General features: G+C 38.6%; 1 protein-coding gene across 2 annotated transcripts in view; it reads right to left on the reverse strand.

Moving 5' to 3' along the window:
- Positions 1-243: 243 nt before the first annotated feature.
- Positions 244-21,088, reverse strand: part of TAF4 (TATA-box binding protein associated factor 4) — a 36,166-nt gene continuing 15,321 nt past the window's right edge. The window contains exons 3-16 of one of the 2 annotated variants that reach the window (XM_032705220.1): positions 15,277-15,443; positions 14,427-14,546; positions 12,642-12,761; positions 11,785-11,907; positions 11,045-11,134; positions 9,700-9,954; positions 9,370-9,514; positions 8,739-8,853; positions 7,937-8,106; positions 7,199-7,329; positions 6,445-6,570; positions 4,987-5,043; positions 4,783-4,902; positions 244-1,214 (exon numbers count right to left, since the gene is read on the reverse strand). In XM_032705220.1, the coding sequence (XP_032561111.1) occupies positions 1,047-1,214; positions 4,783-4,902; positions 4,987-5,043; positions 6,445-6,570; positions 7,199-7,329; positions 7,937-8,106; positions 8,739-8,853; positions 9,370-9,514; positions 9,700-9,954; positions 11,045-11,134; positions 11,785-11,907; positions 12,642-12,761; positions 14,427-14,546; positions 15,277-15,443 (1,907 nt within the window). In that variant the 3' untranslated portion in view covers positions 244-1,046. Of the gene's footprint in view, positions 1,215-4,782; positions 4,903-4,986; positions 5,044-6,444; positions 6,571-7,198; positions 7,330-7,933; positions 8,107-8,738; positions 8,854-9,369; positions 9,515-9,699; positions 9,955-11,044; positions 11,135-11,784; positions 11,908-12,641; positions 12,762-14,426; positions 14,547-15,276; positions 15,444-21,088 lie in introns of those variants that run through there. The other variant, XR_004360067.1, reaches the window with a different exon arrangement.

Below are 21,088 nucleotides of genomic sequence, written 5' to 3' on the forward strand. Positions count from 1 at the left end.
ACCTCTGAAAATATAAAGAACCAATTAGTATATTTGTAATAAAAAAATAGGTACAAAGAAGGGACTTTGCTCTGGACATCTTTAAAGTAGGCCCACAGCTTGCATACAGTCTTTTAGCAAAATAATTATAGTTTACATAGCCATTTTTATGTTATGTGCCAAAAATTATGTACAATTACTGACAAAATACACCAACCATTTTTCGACACTTGATTCACACTGAGAAACAGTCTTTTGATGATTCCTCTCAACTTTTGATTTTATTTAATCTAAGCTTTCACTTTAGCTAAAAAACACAGTGCAAGTAAAATATATTTATGCTGAAAAGGTTTCTCTTTTTTTCCTTTTTTTCCTTTTTTAACTTTACAGCTTTACAAACTATAGCAAATAAAATGCATTTTTACAGATGCTGCTATAACATTCAGAAGTAACCCTCCTTTATGGGATTTCAGGGCCTCTAATAAGCAATAATGTGATTAAAATTGAGGTTATGTTTAAAATTAACTGTATATCCCTCTAGATTTTGAGCATTTTGGGGAAAGATAAATATTCTTTAAAAATCAGTTTGCTTTGCTAACTGACTGTTTTAAAAAAAAAAAAAAAAGCTAAATGAAATGAGGTCATCTGCTGTAGACATATGCCTATATCATGGATTTAGTTGAATAAAACTGAACTAAAATGAACAATTAATGTTGAAACTGCTACAGGGCTGACAAAGGGTAGCTAGTTATTTGCTAAACGATTCCATCAGTCTTTATATATGGCTTGTTTGGCAAGAAGGCCACTCAATCAAGAGATGAGTTAAAATTTAATTGTCCTTTTATAGTATCCACAGGCCTTGTAAGTATCCTCACTGTTACAGAAATGTATTTCTCTCATACTGAAGAGTTTATTTATAAACAGGAATATAAAACTGTTCCATGTAAAGAGGTGGTTGTTTTTTAAACAATATCCCATTTGCTTGTTACAAAAAGGCGTAATTTGCAAATATATTAAAAAATGTCCTCAGGCGTCTCTCCGTCAAAAATACCTTGATCTTTTCCATTTTACTTAAGGAATGCTTTGTATAGCAATAGTGAATGGCTTGTCTCTCGCTCATTTTCTAAACAAAATATGAGGTCCCTGAGGTTCACCCGCGTTATCCTTTGTCGCGTAAACTGTCTGGTTGTTCCAACTCCAGAGCTGCCTGGGACTGCTGCACTTGAACCAGATCCCTGGAAGTGAGAAGAACAAGGAAATCAGTCCCAGGTATTCCCAAACTTTTCAGAGAAAATGTGTGAGGTAAGAACTAAGTGACGACGTACAGGAAGCTTTATGCTACCAGATTAGAGATTTTCTATTTAATTCTTATTTATAAACAACAGTTGAACAATTAGAAGTTTTCGGTGATATTTAATACAGACAAGAAAAAAAACCAACACAAAGCACAGCTTGTATTTTCAGGAAGGCACTAAGGACAGGCAATCCCAACAACCAACCCAAACAAAAGGGACAGAATTCTTTAAAACATCAGCATAGAGATCCCAAGGGCAGCCCTGAAGTTCTGGATGACCTGGGGAAGAGTCCTATTCCCTGGACTGGGAGGCCTTGAGTAATGTCCTAGATCCTCCCAGTCTCCATGGCAGGGTGCCATGAGCTCTCCTTTTGGTGACAACAGCTGTAACCAAGCTCAGGACTATATTTAGAAGCAACTTTCCTGACATTCTCTAATGATCTCCGAATGCCTCTCCATCATTCAGCATCACTCATCCCTCTGCTACACACTGACAGTTTCCCACACAAAGTGGCAAGATAAACAAGTAGTATATTATTATATTTGTCACTTTAAAAAAGGAGAAAAAAACAGAAGGCAAAAAATTGTTTGCTGTCTTTAGAGATACCCCCCATCCTTCAGCTCTTCGAATGCACTCTGTGTTATGCAAGTGAGGTGTAAAGCAAGTCTGCTGGGGCCAACTCCAAGGCAATCTCACTTGTAGAAAACACAGTTCTGATAGGATACGTGTGATTAATGCAACTCTTGTCTAAAACCAAGGAGCAGTAAGGGCAGGGAAGGAGCAGCTCGGCAAGGACAGGGATCAGGGACTGCCGCTCCCGGCTCAGGCTGCAGTACCGCCCAGGGACGGGCAGGTGGCGCGCGCAGACCGAAATCCAGGCTTTTCCCTCAATTTTGAAGCCGGGAATCTTTCGGGCAGCCGCCTGTTGCTGACGGGTTATTTACACCTACTTAATGGATTCTTTTGTGAACAGGTTACAGTTCTGTGGCTCGTGTATAGGTTCTTTTTTCCCTCCAATTTAATTTACTGGAATGATTTTCCCTTTTCTTTTTTTTAATGGAACTTTGACACTTAGTGACAAACAGGTCCAAACACACTCCACTACTAAGAAAAGATTTATCTGCCTGAGAGCTTGGATAATTTTAAAAAACTTTTCTGAACAAGAATACCCTGGACTTAAAGTCAAAATTTAGATTAATGCATGAGCCACGTGAATCAGCTGCTGAGGTTCACACCTAACATGTGAAAATAATGCATTTAGGAATCAGTGTAAATTATTAGGAAACCAACCTAAACTTGCACTGGAAATGATCACTCTAGGTTAGCAGAACAATGTGTTCAGTGTAGGTGAAGTTGCTTCACCACACTGCCAGCAGTGAAGTCAGAGTTTTGATTCTCAAGCAAGTTACCTGTTGACCCAGCAAACATCAAATCACCAAAATCCTGTACTGAGAACTGCTTAAAGGCTGGATGTTCAAAGGGATATTTTAAGGCATAACTTAGGTCCCTAATTTCCACCAACTTCAGTGGAAATTAGAAGATGCAGGAGAGCAGTGGATGCTAACTAGATTTTCTCAAATCCATACATATGATTACTGGACAATAGAAAGAATGGCTGTAAGGGGTTTATTTTTGGTTTTCAAATATCCTTTAGTAGAAACTCAAGCCTGATTTTATTCTGTTGACCATTATACTTTAAATGCAAAAGTAAAATTTCAGGAGTCTTTAAAGACTATGCTACTCCTACAAGGCATGGAGTAAGTTAAGAAGCTTTTTGGTAACTTCCAGTAAAATCACAGGGATATAAAACTCTAAAACTGACAGCAAACTGATTTGTTGAATTTGGAAACAAAACAGTGCAACTACTACTTAGAAGTGATTTTACATGTAATTAAGATTCAGTATTCCTAGACATCAAAAGCTTGCATTTACAAATCTGTGCCTAAGTAATGACAAACCTTATTTTCCACACTTCTTGTAATATGCCTTAACCACAAACTGCATACAAATGGTGACAAGTGGAGCCCAATTTAAAAATGTCAAGTGACACAGCAGCAAAAGCACAGCTGTGAGTATCAGATCAAAGGCAGCTGGTTCTTAATTAAACAGACAAAAAGATTAGATTTTCAGGGAACCTGTAGTTAATTGGTTAACCAGTAAGTGATTAATCCAGGATAACTAAATTAGTCAGATTTAGATGAAATACAAACAAGCGTTCACAGTAGATGTAAAATACATCCCATAACCCAAGTGACATTAACAGACCATTAAGGTGGCACAGCTGAGCATGCAGGAGGAAGCAATGCCAACATTAACTCTGCATGAGGTACTTCAGCATATTCCTCTGAGACAACTTCATTTGTGTACACATCTATCTTTGTAAAGTGCCCCATTCGGCAATTTTCATAATTTTAAACCACATTTATAAACCTTTAATACAGTTATTTGTCAGCTTATATAAAAATAAGTCTTATTATCAGTCACAGACACTTTAGGATATTTCAAAACTTAAAATTACTTTAAAAGATGCTCAAGAGGCTTGATTTCTTTACAAACAAAAATAACATTTACTAGTATTCAGATTGTTCTCTAACATTTTATATCAAGCACATGTAAATTACTGCTTCTAGAAATTCAGCATAAACCAAGGTAAACTCTTTTGAGGCTTTTCTACAGTATAAATGCTGTAGCACCGAAAATTCAGAATGCTCAAGGAATAATAAACAGAATTATTAAACTATTACTATCCTGTCACTTGCCATCAGGCAAAAAGCCCCACAGGGAAAAATTCTCAAATTACGAACAGAGCTTTTGGCCCAACAAATGATAATTTTCAAGAAGATTTTGTTCTTTTTAAACAGTGGAGAAATCCCACATCGAATGTCTCACGCAGAAAGCAATTTTATATCATTTCATGTTTATTCATTTGTTTAGAAATACAGTAGGTAGTCCTCTGCCAGAATGTAAATTAATATTAAACGAATCAGACACTGAGCATTCTGATATTTAATCTGCAGAGAAATGTTTGAAAAGCCAGATTCAACAGTACAATACACCAAGGATATGCAAGAATACCATAATCAAATGGAACTGGTCAAACTGATCTGTTGTGAAGACACTAAAACTAAGGCAACTCAACTGCTGAAGAAAGAAATTAGGCAAGTTCTACAACTTGAAGTTCCTGCTGTCAAACTTAGCAGTGATTCAATTCTATCACCCCACCTACCTCAGCAGCATTACTCTGCACTCTTAGTTAGATTGGCTACAACCACAAAAACATCTTCCCAAAAACTATGGAGGTCCAAAACACAGAGACTTGTGACTGCTCAAATTTTATTCCCGATGCCGCTCTGCAGATGCTAAAAACTGATCCCAGCCTTGGAGTGAGCAAATCTGAACTCCAAATACACTTGTGCTGCTCAGGAAGCTTCCACAAACTCGGGGAAAAGCTCTGAACGGAGAGGTTTGCACAGAGGCAGCAAAACCAGAGATGACCATGATACTGTACCTCTGTCCCTGATCCAGATCCCGGTGAGTCTACTTTCCTTTTCTTCCTGGGGCCGATGGCAGCTAACGCAGTCAGGTTGGCGTCCCTCTGCCTCATCTGGGCGAGCTCCTGCTGCTGCATCTGCATCATTTGCCAGAACAAGAACAGTTCATTACTGTCCTTTCAATTTTCAAAATAAAAGTTCATGTTAAGGTGAACACTCACCTCCTTGGCCTTCTGTTTCAACCTAAGCTGTTCTGGATCTTCTTGTCGAGATCGAGACTGTGTTGACAAAGGATGAACATGAAATGGTTGGAGGAAAAGAAAGAAAAATTAATTCAGTTACATAAGTAGTTAAAGGTTGTAAGTTTTACATAGCATATGAAAGTTTTTCCTAAACTCCAGCAGGAAGTGGGGAATACCTACCACTCCCTGAGAGGGCAACACGGGAAAGTAATTTTTAAAAATTAAAAGAAGTTTTCCTGTTTCTTATGGTTTTTTTAAAAAGCACCCCCTTTTTCTGCTTTGTTAAAGATAGCAAAGGAATAGCCAGGCATTCATACCTTAAACAAAACCATTACAAGAGACAAATTGCACAGATCTGGGTACAGACACTTTGCATATGAAAAGAGGAATAAGACCTGTGCTTTTTGGAAAAATTCTTCCCCTTGCTGTGTAATTATGCACTTATTCAGAACAGATCTTTCTGTTACACCTACACATACAAGTCAGGCTCCTGTGTGAACAAACTGCAGCTGACTGACCCACAGACCATTTACATCAGCAACTGCCCATTTCACTGGGCACCTGCAATTCCTTGTGTGTGTCATACTTTTAGAATCACTGAATTGCTTAGGTTAGAAAAGACCTGTAAGAACATCAAGTCCAGCTGTTTCCCCAGCACTGCCAAGCCCACCACTAAACCATGTCCCCAAGTGCCACATGTACGTGTTTTTTAAATACTTCAGGGATGGTGACTCAACCACTGCCCTGGGCAGCCTGTTCCAGGGCTTGACAACCCCTTTGGTGATGAAACTGTTCCCAATATCCAAACTAAACCTCCCCTGACGCAACTTGAGGCCATTTCCTCTTGTCCTATCAAATCCTGACTCTTGTTAATCCCACTCATTCTTTAGACCAACAACAAAATAAATCTGGATTTTGACATTATCAATTCATACTGGATCATGAAATCAACAGAAGCCTTAGGTTGTTTTGTGAATTACTCTAGGGCACTCTTATCTAATCACATTCATTCTATATTCACTGAGTAAAATCCACAAAGTTTAATGTTTACATCAACTGCTTCTTATTTATTGTATTTCTCCAACTTGTAACAATCTTTCTGAGTTCTACTTCTAGTCTCCAAAACACCTATAACCTCCCTATTGCATTTAAGAGTACCAAGCTCTAAATTCATCTTTTTCACAATGCAAAATGCCAAAACTAACTTTTAAGACCTACTTTAATTTGGGACCATGCAATGGGACTGGTAAAGAAGCTGTTTCATGTGCTTTACCGCGAAAAGCAAAACTGAGTTCTAGTTAAGAACACATTCATCAAGTCCCATCTTTGAAGATCAGTCTTTCCCTTCACTGCAAGTGTTTTGGAAGGAAAAGAAACTGTGCTGTTTTGATGTCAAAAATGACACTTTGCGACCACTTGTGAAATCCAAGCACTTGCCTTTGCCGCGCGCATTAAAATTTCCCTTTCTTGTTCATCTTTACGCTGCTTTTCTATTTGATCAAGCTGTTCAAAGAACTTGAGCTGTGCCCGAACGTCACTTGCTTGTTCGTATCTTTCATCATCCTGAAAATACAGCAAAATATGTTTCTCATTACTTCCTTGAAAACAAAGCTGTTAACTTGTACTGTACTGGGGGAGAACATACACATTCAAAGCTCCAGTGTTCACGGTGTCCTTTTCAGACAAACAGCAGGTGTATATTTACACCAGTCAAACCAGCTAGAACTCTTAAAAGCGTTTTGTTCTAGTCCATGAAATCATCAGATTTTGACTTCTAAACTAATATCATCACAGCTTTAACCTCTCAAACATATTTCACAGAGCTGTGTGGCTTTTTTAAACGCTGCTCAGGCATTTGCATCTATTAAGAACATACATCTGTCACATAACAGTCTCTTGAGAATTCAAAGTAGTGCTTTTATCTGTCTGTCTGACTGTACAATCACTCAGACTCTAAACATTTGACATAATGAATAAAGGGGAGGGGCACAGTTTCTCAGCATTTGTCTTAAAACCATTTTGTATATGCAAGTTGAAAAGTTCTAGTCACCCATGTGCATTAATAACTTAATGGCAGATGAATCAGTCAAAGAGAATAAACAACACCTGAACTCCTGCATTACAGCCAGCGCGACAGCCTGCTGAATTCGTGCAATTATGCCACTTTGTTTGTGCAATTAAACACAGTTACCTTGTAAGAAATATTCCTTTGTTGAGCAGTCTCTGATAACTTTTCCACGAGGTTTTGTAGTCTTTGTTGTGTAGCATGCGATACGTAGCTAACTACATCAGGATGGATTTCTGTTATTCCATGTTTTTTACCTACAGTCAGGACAGAAGTCAGTTGTAAATAAATATGTTACAACAGAGCTAAACGTGAGGTCATTCTCAGTCATGGAAATTCAAATGCCTTTTTCAAAATAATGCTTTCGGGTATTGCTCAGACAAGCATCAGATAGGAAATGGCATACACATGAAAATTTACATTAGTTTAACAAAAGTTACTATATATTAACAAATGCTGTATACTACAGTATAACAAATAATTCAAGATTGCTTTTTGTTTCACCATCAACTCTAAATTACTAAGTAAACATGATAAAAGTGTTTCTGAGTTTATTTCATTGTTTATGTCATGTTTGTTACACTGTATCAATTTATACAGTCAGAATGTTAACCAGGTCTAGTAGTTTTGTGGTGATTGCCATCACTTTAGAAGACAACTCTATAGGTTTGCTACCCCTTGACACTATTCTACTTTCATAAGCCAAGTGATTGCCCACAAGCATCAGAATATACCAGAAAATATCAGAAGGTAACAACTCCAGCAACTTTAAACCATTCAAATCAATTTCCATGGAAAACGCTTTGAATTAAACCCAAGAGTAGTAAAATTTGTTTTATTAATGTTCAAGATAAAACAACATACCTATTTCTAATATCCTTCTTTGTAAAGGTGCTGGGAAAAGGAAGGTTTCATCTTTACAGGACCTTGTTAATGTGCCCACCAGCTCAGAGTTTGTTGCCAATATCCGAGCACTTTCTTCTGACAGGTTGACTCCAGCCATTGATGCAACATCATTAATGTCATCATCATCCCTTAAAGAAAGGAAAACTTATTATAATACTCTATTATAATATTTAGTGCCTATCTGTGTACACTGCTACAATACCACAGCTGCATAGAATGAATTCCACAATTCCACAAAACCAGAATACTTTTATTTTTGCATTTGATTTGCTTTTCTTACATGATAAAACTAATTTAATTGCAAATGAGAAATTACTCCTTTCATTTCAAAGAGCACTAATTTTGTAGTTCCTTCTTTTTCAAGATCCCTTCTTATGAATTGTTTCAACACCTTAAGAAACAAGAGACCAGACAAATCACTACCACAAAACAATAATAATCTGCCCTCATCACTAAGACAGGTTGTACATCCAAATAATTCAAGCAGAGCTGAGAGAAGTGAAGGAATGAATTCCATTAGCTTGTCTGGGCAGGAATTGTTTATGAGGTTTAGTGCCAGCTAAATGCTAAAACCAGTCTGGCACAAATATGTCCAGTGTTGTCTGTTGAAGTCTTTAATGAAGAAGCAAACCTGCCCTCAGAAAATCCACCTCTAGGTTACTGTCAGTTTCCCCAGTTGGATTCAGCACCACTGCAGCAGCCAGGAAAGGCCCAGAGTTAGCTGCTCAGGCAGCACAAGCACAAACATCCAGTGCCTCACCTAAAAGAGCCTCCCCCAGGTTCTTTCAGTTTATTCTTCTGAGCAGCAGCTACTTGTGTTGAAACAGTGGCAATAGCTTTGTTTCCAGGTAATACTGCTGGTTTTACCACAGGTACTGCAAGACAGACAAGATTTGTACTACATCAGTAAGAGTTCAGATTTACAAGCCAGTCAGTCACAGGTAGTTATGGCAATAGATCTGGTACAAAGACTTTACCTCAATAGCTTCTGAGAGCATTTCACCTAAAAGCAGGACCCTCCCACACAACTCCAGCACCCACAACAATTTCTGACTGTAAATAATGCCCTGAGGAATGTGTATCCCCAGCCACTACAGCACTACACACTGAAGATTTTAGCAGTAGTATAAAAGCCATCACCCAGCTCCAGGGCACTTAAGAACTGACATTCATAGAATCACAGAATGGTTTGGGTTGGAAGGGACCTTAAAAATCATCTAGTTCCAGGGCCTTGACACCTTGCACTAGACCAGGTTCCTCCCAGCCTCATTCAACCTGGCCTTGAACACTTCCAGGGATGGGATGTCAACTTCTCTGGACAAGCAATCCCAAAACTACACTGCAGGTAATGCCATCAAACAGGGCATTTACCAGGTATCTTGACCTCTTACCTGTCTGAAGCTGATTCAGTTGAATTTGAGGAGTTGTGAGCATAATACGACTGTGTGGCTGCCGCAGTGCTACCATGGGTGTCTGTGTCAACGTTACTTGGGGGGGCCTTATCAATGCCCCTGCTTTCTGAGACTGTTGGATAACCTGCAAATAACAAAGAAAGAAAAGCACTGTAAATAATCTGACAATCAAGTGGGAAGAACAAACCCTAACAGCACTTTATTCAAGATGGATTTTAAACTACACTTTTCTTCCTAGTAGCTAGTTTCTCTGAAGAGCTCAAAGATCTTTGAGCTAAACCACTTCAGGCTGCACTTCAGCTCACGTACCAGTGGCGTGGTCTGGCCTTGTTTACTAACACCAACTTGTGTGGGCTGAGTGAGGCTGATGACAGGTTGCTGGAGGGTGCTTGTGACAGTGGCAGTCGCCTTCCCCGCCGAGCGCTGCACCGAGGAGCTGAGCAGCACGGCCGCCGCCGACGGGATCGTGGCTATCGTCGCCTGCGTCGTCGGCTGCTGCTGCTGGCTCTGCTGAATGAAAGCTGCAGAGTCTGGTGTTAACTGTCTCAAGGCAGGTAAACTCCTCTGGAAGAGAGGAAAGGAAAGAATTTCGTTGGTTTTTTTTTTTAGTCCTCACACAAGGAAATACGAACTGGAGAAAAACGCTGCATTTCGTTTCAATCCGTTGGATCGGTCCGTGTGCACCTGAGAAAAGATGGCAAGTGAGCAGGCAGGAATACCATGCTGCTCACATTCCATAAGCAGGACAGAGGGACAATGCCTTTTGGATATCAAGGGCATCTAGGTTATGCAGCCTACCTGGAACCCTAGTACGTACTTAACAACCCAAGCCCATGCTGCCCTCCTTGACTCTGCTTCTCCACACATTCCCAGCTACATGTGAAGGCTTAAAAGACATACTGAAACACCAAGGAGGATTTCAGAATAGCTCAGAGACCACAGTGTTTTACTGGATTCTTAAATTAGCTGTTTTCTTACGGTAACAATTTTTATCCTCAGGAACAGCTCAAGGTTGAACAAGCATTTAAGAACCCAGAAATGTCAACACACACCTACAACTATATCCCTTAATCATACATTAGTCAAGCAGTTACACTCTTACTATTCAATGCTGTCGTACTTTCTCTGATTTTCTGATGGTAAGTGTTTTGGAATAAACACTATTTTGAGATGTGTCCAATTACTACAAAATTTAAGACAAATGTGATTTATTATTAAGAGGTGGTAAATTTCTTGCTTATCCGTACAAAGAGTTATACAGCCCAGGGAAAAGACTTGCCCAGAAGGTACAGTTTTCTGTATAATTCAATCCCTTGTTTTCTTTCCAGGACTAAAAAGAGAATAATAAATCAACTCATACGTTCGCTGGTCTAAGTCAGAGAAAGAAAACTTTTCAGATTTCTCAAAAGAGCTGCGATGTGACACTGGTAGAAATTACATTACTTACTGACTGTGCCAAAGAATCACACCAATGAACTCTTGGAACTCAGAGGTAAAAATACTTCTTAAGGGAGCAAAAGCCTAATCAGGCACCATTTAAAACTTCCCTTTACATTATTTTGGAATTCTATCTACACTGGTAAAGGATGTGCTTGTGTTCATTGCTGCTGATACGTAAGCACAGAAATAAAGAAAAGCAGTGCACACAAGTTACCTTCAGGAAAGGCACAAGGTAAGGTTGAGGTGAAGAATTAAGTTCTCTGTACAGCCTACTGGTAAAGTCTTCTGGTTCAATTTTTCCATCCTTTAAAACAGAAAAACCAAATGAACAAACATTCAATACAAAAAAAAAAATAAACGTAACGATTTATTGGAAATAAGTGGCTTTATCATCCTTCACTATTTTTAGTTACCAATAGCTTTATGGTAGTAACTAATTTTACTATGAATTTCAACTAGGAAGACCTACAGACCTCTGGTTATCACATAACATGGAATATACAGCTCTACCTTACACTACAGGTTGCTAACAACGAGGCTAAGCAATACTAGTACTCATTCCATAAACATTAACTATATCAAGGTTTTACATTTGAATCATATAACATTAGATTTTTTTTTCTAAAAACTTGTGATTTTGTACAGTCAGCTATTGGATTGGCTGTAGTGTCTTGTCTCAAGTACATAATAAATCTTTTTATTCACCATTTTATCAAAATGTAGAATTTAAAGAGCCACTATTCACATTACAGTTCAATTTAATTCATGTTCTCATGCATGAATATAAGCAGTAATATCTCATTTACAAACTCGATGGAAAATTTATGCATCTATTTTAATTCAGAAGAAGCAAAGTTAATTCATCTCAGATTTTATAAACTCCCTCCTCTGAAGAAAAATAAAGCCCTCAGTTTTGAGTCTGAATTTGCCCAGAAACTTTTCAACTTTTCTTACCAGCAGGTTCTGTACTAATTCTTTCACATTGGCCGCAGTCTCTGAAGACTGTTTTCCAGATGATGCCAGTTTTATTAATGTGGACAGGAAGTTTTTGCATTTCTTCACATTTTCCATAGTTTCCTTAGGAGGAAGAGTAGAAGGGAAACAGGGAAGTGAAGATAAACTCTTTCATATGTGATCTGACCATATACTTTGAGAAATAAAGTTCATAACTGCAGACTATTATTTACAGATTTACGTTCCTCAATGATTAAGATATAACCAGACTGAAATTATGGTTTTGCTTAACGTATATCTATGTACTGTACATTTTTGTTATCAAAATATAAGAAAGTATGATTCTTCATGAAGTAAGGAAACACCAATGATTTTAATAATGGCACATTGTGTATGAGAAAATAAATGTTTTAGCAGGACAACAAATAGCAAAGCTTTTCTTTCACAGTGCGTGGATTCTCCCTGTTCTGCAGGCCTGGAAACATGCAGCTTGAATGAATCAGTGTCAACTTCTTATCCCTTGTCATACTGATTCTACTCTGCAGTACTGAACAATTCACTGTTCTATAAAATACATTGAACATGTTTTAAAAAAATGAGTGCTTTAAAACTGTTAGAGAAATAAAAATTAATACTTTGACACTTGTCAAAATTCAAGAGACCTGTATCCCCACGTTTTAGTTATATGCTTCTACTAAAGTTTACTTTTTCAACACCAATGGCTCACAGAATTCCTGCATCTTCACTGCTCTCCACTCTCTCTGTATTTACATTTTTGTGTGTATATACATACATACATACATGCAGACATGTATATGTGAATAAACAAAGAGATGTTAAATTCATCAGTGTCTTACTGTGGCAGCAGTGGAGGTGGCCGTTGTTCCTTGCACTGTTCTCTGAGGAGTTCCAGTTTGTACAGCTGTTGCTGTCCCCAGCGTGGTTGTTTGTGCAGTACCACCCAGAACAATCTGAGGCTGCAGAAAATACAAACACGAGATTATTTTACTTGAAAGATATCAAAAAGCTGTTTTCCTGAGCCATCAAACAGAAAACGAGCTCTGGGACAGCAGAACACTTTTCTCAGCTACTATAAATAAGTTACTAATGTATGATCTGTTGCAGTGAACAGAAAGAGCCACCAGATGGCACTAAACACATTCCAAACAGGAATCCCAAAAGTTGAAAAATTGCGCGATTTTTGGTCACTGAATAAAATACCACAAACATATCTTCAGCCACTGTGGTTTAAAAACACAGCTTAAACGAGTGCTGGATTCCTGTGAATGCAATAGCTTTTTCTACCTGTTTTGTTAAATGCCACTTCCAAAGGGAGGAATTTCTAAAAAGGCACTATGACAAAAGCTCGGATCTTCTCGAGGTCTTTGTGATGAACAATGGGACAAAACACTGTGCTAGTTTTGTAGACAGATCGGCAGCTCAAAGTTGGAACATCACCTCTGAAGAATCACCACTGTAAACAAGAACTTCTCACATACACAGCTCATTCATGGACTTCCAACACAGTCTAATTATTAACAACAACCCCGGGACAGCAATTCCTATCAAGTTACAGCTGACACTCAGAATCTTAACAAATCATTTGTAAATTTGCTCTTTATATAAAGGTGCAGAAGAAAAGAGGCTCCAATGCTGCCAAAGCTAACTATCATTGGTATTTTGAGAGAAACTAAAGGAGACAAGGGTTTCATTTGTCTCATTTTTTTGAAATCAGGATAAACAAAGTCCATGGTGTGCTCATTACAGCATAAAATATGCAGATGGAATGATCTTTATTTTTTTTTTGTCCAGTATAACAGCAGTGCAAATTAAGGGGACTCAGTTAGGTAAATTAACTCTTAGATCTGGAAGGATCACGGGCATAGGCAAAGGCTCTCTGAGGGAAAAAAGGTTAACTGGATGCATAGCAAAACCTGCATGTTTTAAATTAAAACTCTCTAATCCTGTCTACTCAAAGGATGAAGAAAGCACAATGAGACAGATTAGGCGACAGCAATCATATTGTATCAGTGCTGCCTGGAAGCCATGTGGAGAATTTCACACTCTTGCAGTGTTTTTTAAACTCACACCACCATCTCTCAAAAAACGTTTCCACACAAGCCCGTGATTACCAGAGGCCAGGCTATGAGAGGACAGCCCAGACTGACACCACTTCAGTTATCAGTCTCCAGAAGGACACAGACCAAAGAAGAGACCTGTGTGAGAGGGAGAAGGCTTGGGGAAGAGAAGGCTGCCAGTGCAGTTGTCTTTGCAATTGTAAATTTTGCTGCAGAATTCAGAGGACTGCAGATCCATCATAGGAATAACACCACAGCTCCAAATCCAAAGGGAATTCCTGTCAGTTTCTCGAGGCAGAAGACATAGAGGTATTTTGTTTTAGTCAGCTCTGTGGTGATACAAACTACTAACAGAATACCTTTAAACAGAGATGCATATCGGTATAATATGAAATAATAATAACACAGATATAAAAAATTATACCCGCACATCCAAAATATACATTGAGAGCTGCCAATGTTTTAGAAAGGATAATCCAGGAGGCATTTCTTCCCTGCACTTAGCAACTGCATTTCCTGTCTGTCTGGCAGTCTCATTTATACACTACTTTCCTACACACTCACTTGCACAACCGGGGGACGCTGTAGCGTTGTCGTGGGTTGCACTGTTGTTTGAGCCTGAGACACTTGCTTGATAATAGTAGTTGGTGTCACCTGTCGTGCAATAATGGGTGTTCCTGGAGCCTGGGGAAGAGGAAAAAAAACCAAACACATCAGTGCCCGTAGTTAAATATCCTCTACCTTATCTGGTATTTTGTCCCTGGACAGTTAATATTGCTACAGATACCAAAGAATGCACTGAAACCACTAGAAAACTGTGAGAAGGAATTTTAGGCTTAAACCTAATGCAACCGTCAAAATCTCAGTGTACATATACCCATATCCACATTTTTCTTTTAGTCTTACATTTTCTCTGGGGAAAAGAGTTGTACATATCAACCATATGATGTCTTCTCTGTATCAAAATTTTAAACTTAATGAGATTCAGATAGGTAAAAATATTTTTGATGAGTAACAGCCAAGCGGTAACAGAATTAGGACCAAAACACATCAGCTTTACCATGTGGAAAGTAGATTTAGAGCAGATATTAGGAAGAAATTCTTTACTTATAAGGGTGGTGAGGCACTGGCACAGGCTGCCCAGAGAGGTGTGGACTCCCCATCCCTGAAGTGTTCAAGGTCAGGCTGGATGGGGCTTGGAGCAACCTGGTCTAGTGGTAGGGGGGTTGGAACGAGATGAGCTTTAAGGTCCCTTCCAACCCAAACCATTCTATGAATCTATGAAAAGCCTGTATAGCCCCAGTTAGATCTATGGTTTCTTCAACCCCTAACACCGTACCTTACTTTCTGGCGTATTCTTCACAGGAAGAAAATAAATCTTATAGTTTTTAGCCCTACAAATCACTGAACTGACCTGCACTGTCGATATCTGCACTGGGGGTGCACTGGTCGGTGTAGCAGGACGAGGAGTCAGAGTATTCTGAGGCTGGGACTGGGCGTGTGCCTGTGCTTGCATCTGTGCCAAGGCTTGTTGGGGGATCATCAGCAACTGCCCGTTCTCACTGCGCACAAGGACCATGCCTGGAAAACAGATATTGGTCAAGCAACACACATCCTTTCCAAACATGAAAGAACATCTTTTTTTGATCTTTTTATCCAAGTTGGATGCATATGGAATTAATGTACTGCTGAAGGACTAAGCAACTAACAAAAGAGGTTTAGAATAAAATCAAAATACCCGGCTGCATTATGACATTTTGTGTAGAATAGCTTAATATCAGAAATGCTCCTTCTCTATCTAAATGCTCAGTATATTGTGCATCAGAACACAGTGAGGTGTATTTGTCTCAACAAAAAATATTCCATGTGATTCAACATTAAAATTAGCAACATGTAAAAATCCTACCTGCTCTTTACTAAGAAATTTGTTTTATGAAACACTACAAATAAAAGAAAATCCTGCCATTAGGCAAGATTCCTGTTAAGAGGGGAAGAAAAATAATCAAACATAAGCTTTACCATCAACAGGAACACAATTGTCTAAGTTCTAAATTAATTTCCCATAACCAATTCAGTAATGAAAGTGGCTATAAAATCATAATCTCTCTCATGTGCATCAGCAACAGGCTGCATTGTGCCGTGTTACACCCCAAAAGAAAAATAAAACAGAGAGGGAAATGAGGCCGTCATTCCCTGCTCAGTCACTCAGATCAATACACTTAACCCCACTGGGCAGCTGGAGGGAAACAGCTTTTAACAGGCAGATTTTCAGATGAGACTCTCTCTTCCTTGAAGGTGCAAACAGGGTCTGGACAACATGAACTGTTTTCCAAGAGCTCCTTCATTCCTCACGCCTCAGTCAGCCCAGGAGAGCCTCAGACCTCACCAGCTCTGAAAGAGCCACCTAAGGAAACAAACTGGGCACTCAGTTAGTTGGCTTTTCTGAGCAACTACAGGAGGAACCTTCACCATGAAAATCAAGAGGCACTACTGAAATCTGAAAGTTTTTCTGAAGTGTTGTTCAGTGAATCAAAAGCCTACACACGCTCCCCAACAATATCTGGAGATCTGGTCTATGCCATCGCAGAGCATGACTACTTCAAAAGAGTCAAGCTTTTATTTGCTTTTCTATTCAGGTGAAGTGCCAAAATGTTTACAGACAATGCCTTAAACAGTTTTCTTGAACTGTTTGAAAGTTAAACTGTAAAAATCCATATACTTATTTCTATAAAAACACGTTCAAGAGAAAAGCCTTAGTCGATTTGCCCCTAATTTTTTCTATGCATTCTCTACATTAACCCTCTTTTAATGAAGCAGAGTCATACAGAGACATTAAACTAGTTTACATCCAAAAGGTGATTTTCTATTGCAACTTAATTAGAAATGTTAAGGAGGGACCCACAATGTGCTACGGACAAGAGTTACATCTAGAAACAAATATTCTCAGACTGGTTTTCTGTAGGAAAGGAGGAGGGGGGGGAAACTTATTTATAGTCTTGCAGACTACAGAAATAAATGCTCTTTGTTCAGCTGTCAAGTCCAAAAAACTATTTTCCAAGCCATTCCAAACAGTAATGTATTTTCTCCTGTAACTTATGTAAGAAGAAGTATTTTCCTTAAAACAGCAAGGGCACACACACCATCAGCACAGCTTATGAGAACCTTAAAAGCCTTAATAGTGAACACAGAGCTTGATCCTGTCAGCTGCTCATCAGAACCATCACTACTTTATCTCCATCAGCCTCATGCTACAGGGAGGGGGCTACTGACCAAAAAAAATGAGAAATTCAATATTTTAAAGACTAATGAGTGACCTACTACTACATCAAGCTCATTCCTGCACAAACAGAACCTGCCATCCTCTTCCAATGTGCAAACAAAATCCTGGGAAATGAACTCACATTGCCCTTTTTTGTCATTGCTCATAATAATCAGCTGAAGCAGATAAACACTGAATCAGTGGAAATCTTCAATACTGTTATAACTGAAAACATCAGTACAGTGAAAATCTGATTAGAGGAGCTATTTTCAGTCAACATCAAATATTAAGGCTTGTTGGGTACTATTTAGTTTCTAGCAATTGAAAAGGCCCAATGCAACTACCTATGCCTGTGCCTTTATCAAGTCCTTAACTGTCACAGAATTATACTGACATCCCATAGAAAACTCTTTTTCTTAAAACTCACCATTTTTGGGGTTCCCTAGGATATTCTAAGGTTAATGTACCATACAAATTCTTTAAAGCTATATATTTTTTCCTTACAGAAGCAACATAAGAGACACTACCTGTAGTTTGAGAAGGGGGGGATTGTTTTTTAAACTTCTCTCCCAGTGAAATGTGACTAAAATTATTTGAAAGCACCAAGTTAAAACCCCTCACCTGCATATGAGAAACTTTTATAGCATCAGAGCTCTGTGATAACTGCTCCTGTCTCCAGTTCAACACACACATCAGTCTCAGGAATGGATGTGCACCACCCACTAATGCCCTGCAACACCACAACTACCCTTTGGCACAGCAGTCCTGTCAGCTTACTGGTTTTCTCCCCAAAATACGAATGAGAAGAGAGAAAAGAGGGGAAATAACCACAAAATGAAGGTTGGATACCCATAGAGTGCAAGCACAACGTCTGAACAATGAAATATTCTCCCTGAGCTACATGCAAAATTAGAACATGCCTACACATTAACATAGCACAACTGCTCAAACAGACAGTTGAAAAGCACAGTAATGTGAGCTTTAGAAAACATATCAAGAAAGTTCAATTTTTGGCAGCAGACAGATAAAACAATCATTTGTAATTCAAACCCTGACTTTAAGTACTACCCTGCTAGATTTCTAACTATGGGAAGTCTGAACTTTCCGTCAAGTATTGAAGTCATAACAAAAAAAGTAACTCATACAAAGCTACATTTGAATAGTTCTTTCATTCCCACTCAAATTTCATACACAGTTATTTTCAACTTAGAGAGTTTCTAAGGTGTCATTAACTCAGGGTCTACCCCTGATAAATTCCTGTGCACACATACTGGGCTATATACAAACATAAAGACAATTACTAATATCTGACTACTCTTGCATAAACTTTAATCATGATATGATGATACGAGACATTTTACCTGCTTGGAATGTTGATGTATGAGTGATTTCGGACAAGGTGTAAAAATTCAGAACTCACTAACCCAAAACTACATCCAGGCTGGCACTAAGTGGATTTTCAGTGAAGTTCAGAAGGCTCATTGGTGCTAACTCAACTAAGAATTAAAAAGAAACTCCCATTTATCTCCTCCTTCTAAACAACGTCAGTGTAGGACTGTAACAGCCCCCTCTCTCCATCCGTACGTGAATGTCAGTTGATCCATTTGTGGCAGTAGAACAGAGGAAGGACAGACAGACACACATGTAGAACAACAAATTTCTTTCTCCTACGTTCCAAAACTTATATTTTAAATATTTAAATGCAGGTGAGTATCATAACCTCAAACTGCAGTGCATAAGGCTGGAAATGCTGAATGAACCAGGTCAGAACTGACCACCAGGCACTAGTAGATAGCTAGTATTTTATGAGGTATCTCACTGTTTCAATTAAATTTAGCAACATATTTAAAGTAGGATGAAAAAGGATGAAAAACATCTTTCTGTTTCAAGTTTATCATCCAGGGGTTTGTTCCACAAATGGATAAATTACTATTTAAGCTCAAACAGCTAATAAAGATAATTTGAAATGTTCAATTATAAAAAGGTGACAATAAAACTTGTTCATTTTAAATATCTCTCTGCCTTATTTTTCCTAGACAGTCTGATCACGTGTACTGTAAAATCATATTCAATATTAAAAATGCAAATATTCAAGCATTCTTTCCAAGTCTCTCATTAAAAAACTAATTAAAATTAAAATTAATTACCATTTTTGTTAGAAGTCAGAGGCTTAAGAGAATCCTGAAAGAGGCTCATATTTTAGTTTGAATTAAACAATTCATCATGGCTCCAAATGAAGGATTAACAAAACTGAGTTGGATTGCTCCTTAAGCCAGAGGGACTTGTGCTCTTGACCAGTACAATGGTCATCCCATGTGTTCTTGTTGTGGAGACTCTCCCTTATCTTTCCTGTTTATCAGAGTGTTTGGAAGGGAAAATGTCCCTATTATAGGATGTAGCTGCATGATTCCACAGTGTCGTCTCTGCCTCTTGCTTATTTGTGTTTCCATTTGCTATCGGCATTGCCATTTACAGAGTGCTGTGCTTTGGGGGGTTGTTTCTTTGTTGGTGGTTTTTTTTTTAATTAATAAAACTTGTGAAATCACACACTGGAATCAAAAGTGAAGAGCTCTGGCCATAGGACATGTCAGAAAAACACAAACCAGGCTTTTTTCAAATGTCTCCCTCTTCCTTATTTCTTTGAAACATGGCTTGGCTTAGCAAAGACTAAAGAAAAAAAATAACAGAATAATAAAGAAGACTAACAAAAATATTATGTAGCCTTTGCAGATCACTCTGATTATCTGTGCATTTGCCAAGACATACAACTTTCTTGCTAGAGAACCTCTACATCCAAAAAGAAAAAAGCCCCCACAAGTTTCCTGTTTTGTTACCAGTTTTTGCTGGTAAATCTTAATTAATAATATTTATAGGAGCTGGACTTCTCAAGGAGAGAGTTAAAACTTGCTGCAGGTATAGCAGGCACCTTCAGATCAACGTTCTGAGAAAATCCCCAGTCCAGCAGACTGTCCTCTCTCACTGCCATATCAGCAGGAGTATCTGGGTGTCACCTCTCAGGACAAATGCTCCATGTCTCAGGGACTCCATCCATACCACAGGTATGGATCCACTGAAGGATTTCACCTACAGTTAGTGGGCACGTAACAAGAGGATCACAAAAAGGTGTGCCCATGCTTGTCTCATACCAGTGTGCAAGGACAAAACTTCTGCCTATCTGTGAAATACAAACCCTAGACAGGATCCTATCAGATCCCAAGGGACAACATCTCTCTTCCTAATGCAGACACTGAACAGAAGAACAGAAGGTTCAAGCTTACAGATTTTGCTCATTACCCACAGTGTAGCTCATGGTCTAATCCAGATCAATTCAGAACTATTACTAAGAACCTAGACTTTTAATAGGTTGTTTTTTTCAGCAGTTGAGACATGACAGAAGAATTAATGGGTGTATGATCTTGAAAGTGCATGGAGAATATCCTTTTCCAGTCTCCTGAGGAAATTCTCTTCTTAAAAGTAGAAAGGTAACTGAACTTTATTTCCCAAGAAAAAAACAGCTGGGGTCAGGTTAGGCAGCAAAGAATCAATACACACACATGCTGGTGTTCAGAAAGAATGTCCAAGCCTGAAAGAATAACTAGAGGATTGATGCTTCTGGTGTAGGAAATCAAAGTCCTTACAAACACCTCTAGAAAATAAAGTTATTGATCATACAGTCCACTGACATCTGACAAATCTTCAAATCCTAACTAGATTTGCTAGGGAAGTTCACTATGAGGTTATCTCCACGTCAAAGCATTTGGGCCTTAAGCTCTCAAGCGCACACCCATTTGTGGCAAGATGCTGCAAACATTTGACATGGCAGAAAATTCTGACAGTAATCCTATGTGGGCTGTGCCATATTAGCAGGAGAAAGCTTTATGAGAGTGTCCCTACGGAATTGTCAGAAGAGATTCTGTTGCAACAAAACGGAAAGCAAATGTCTGTAAGGTCATGCAAGTTGTTGCCA

The sequence above is a fragment of the Chiroxiphia lanceolata genome, chromosome 17, assembly GCF_009829145.1.
Source record: "Chiroxiphia lanceolata isolate bChiLan1 chromosome 17, bChiLan1.pri, whole genome shotgun sequence".
Taxonomy (NCBI): Eukaryota; Metazoa; Chordata; class Aves; order Passeriformes; family Pipridae; genus Chiroxiphia; species Chiroxiphia lanceolata.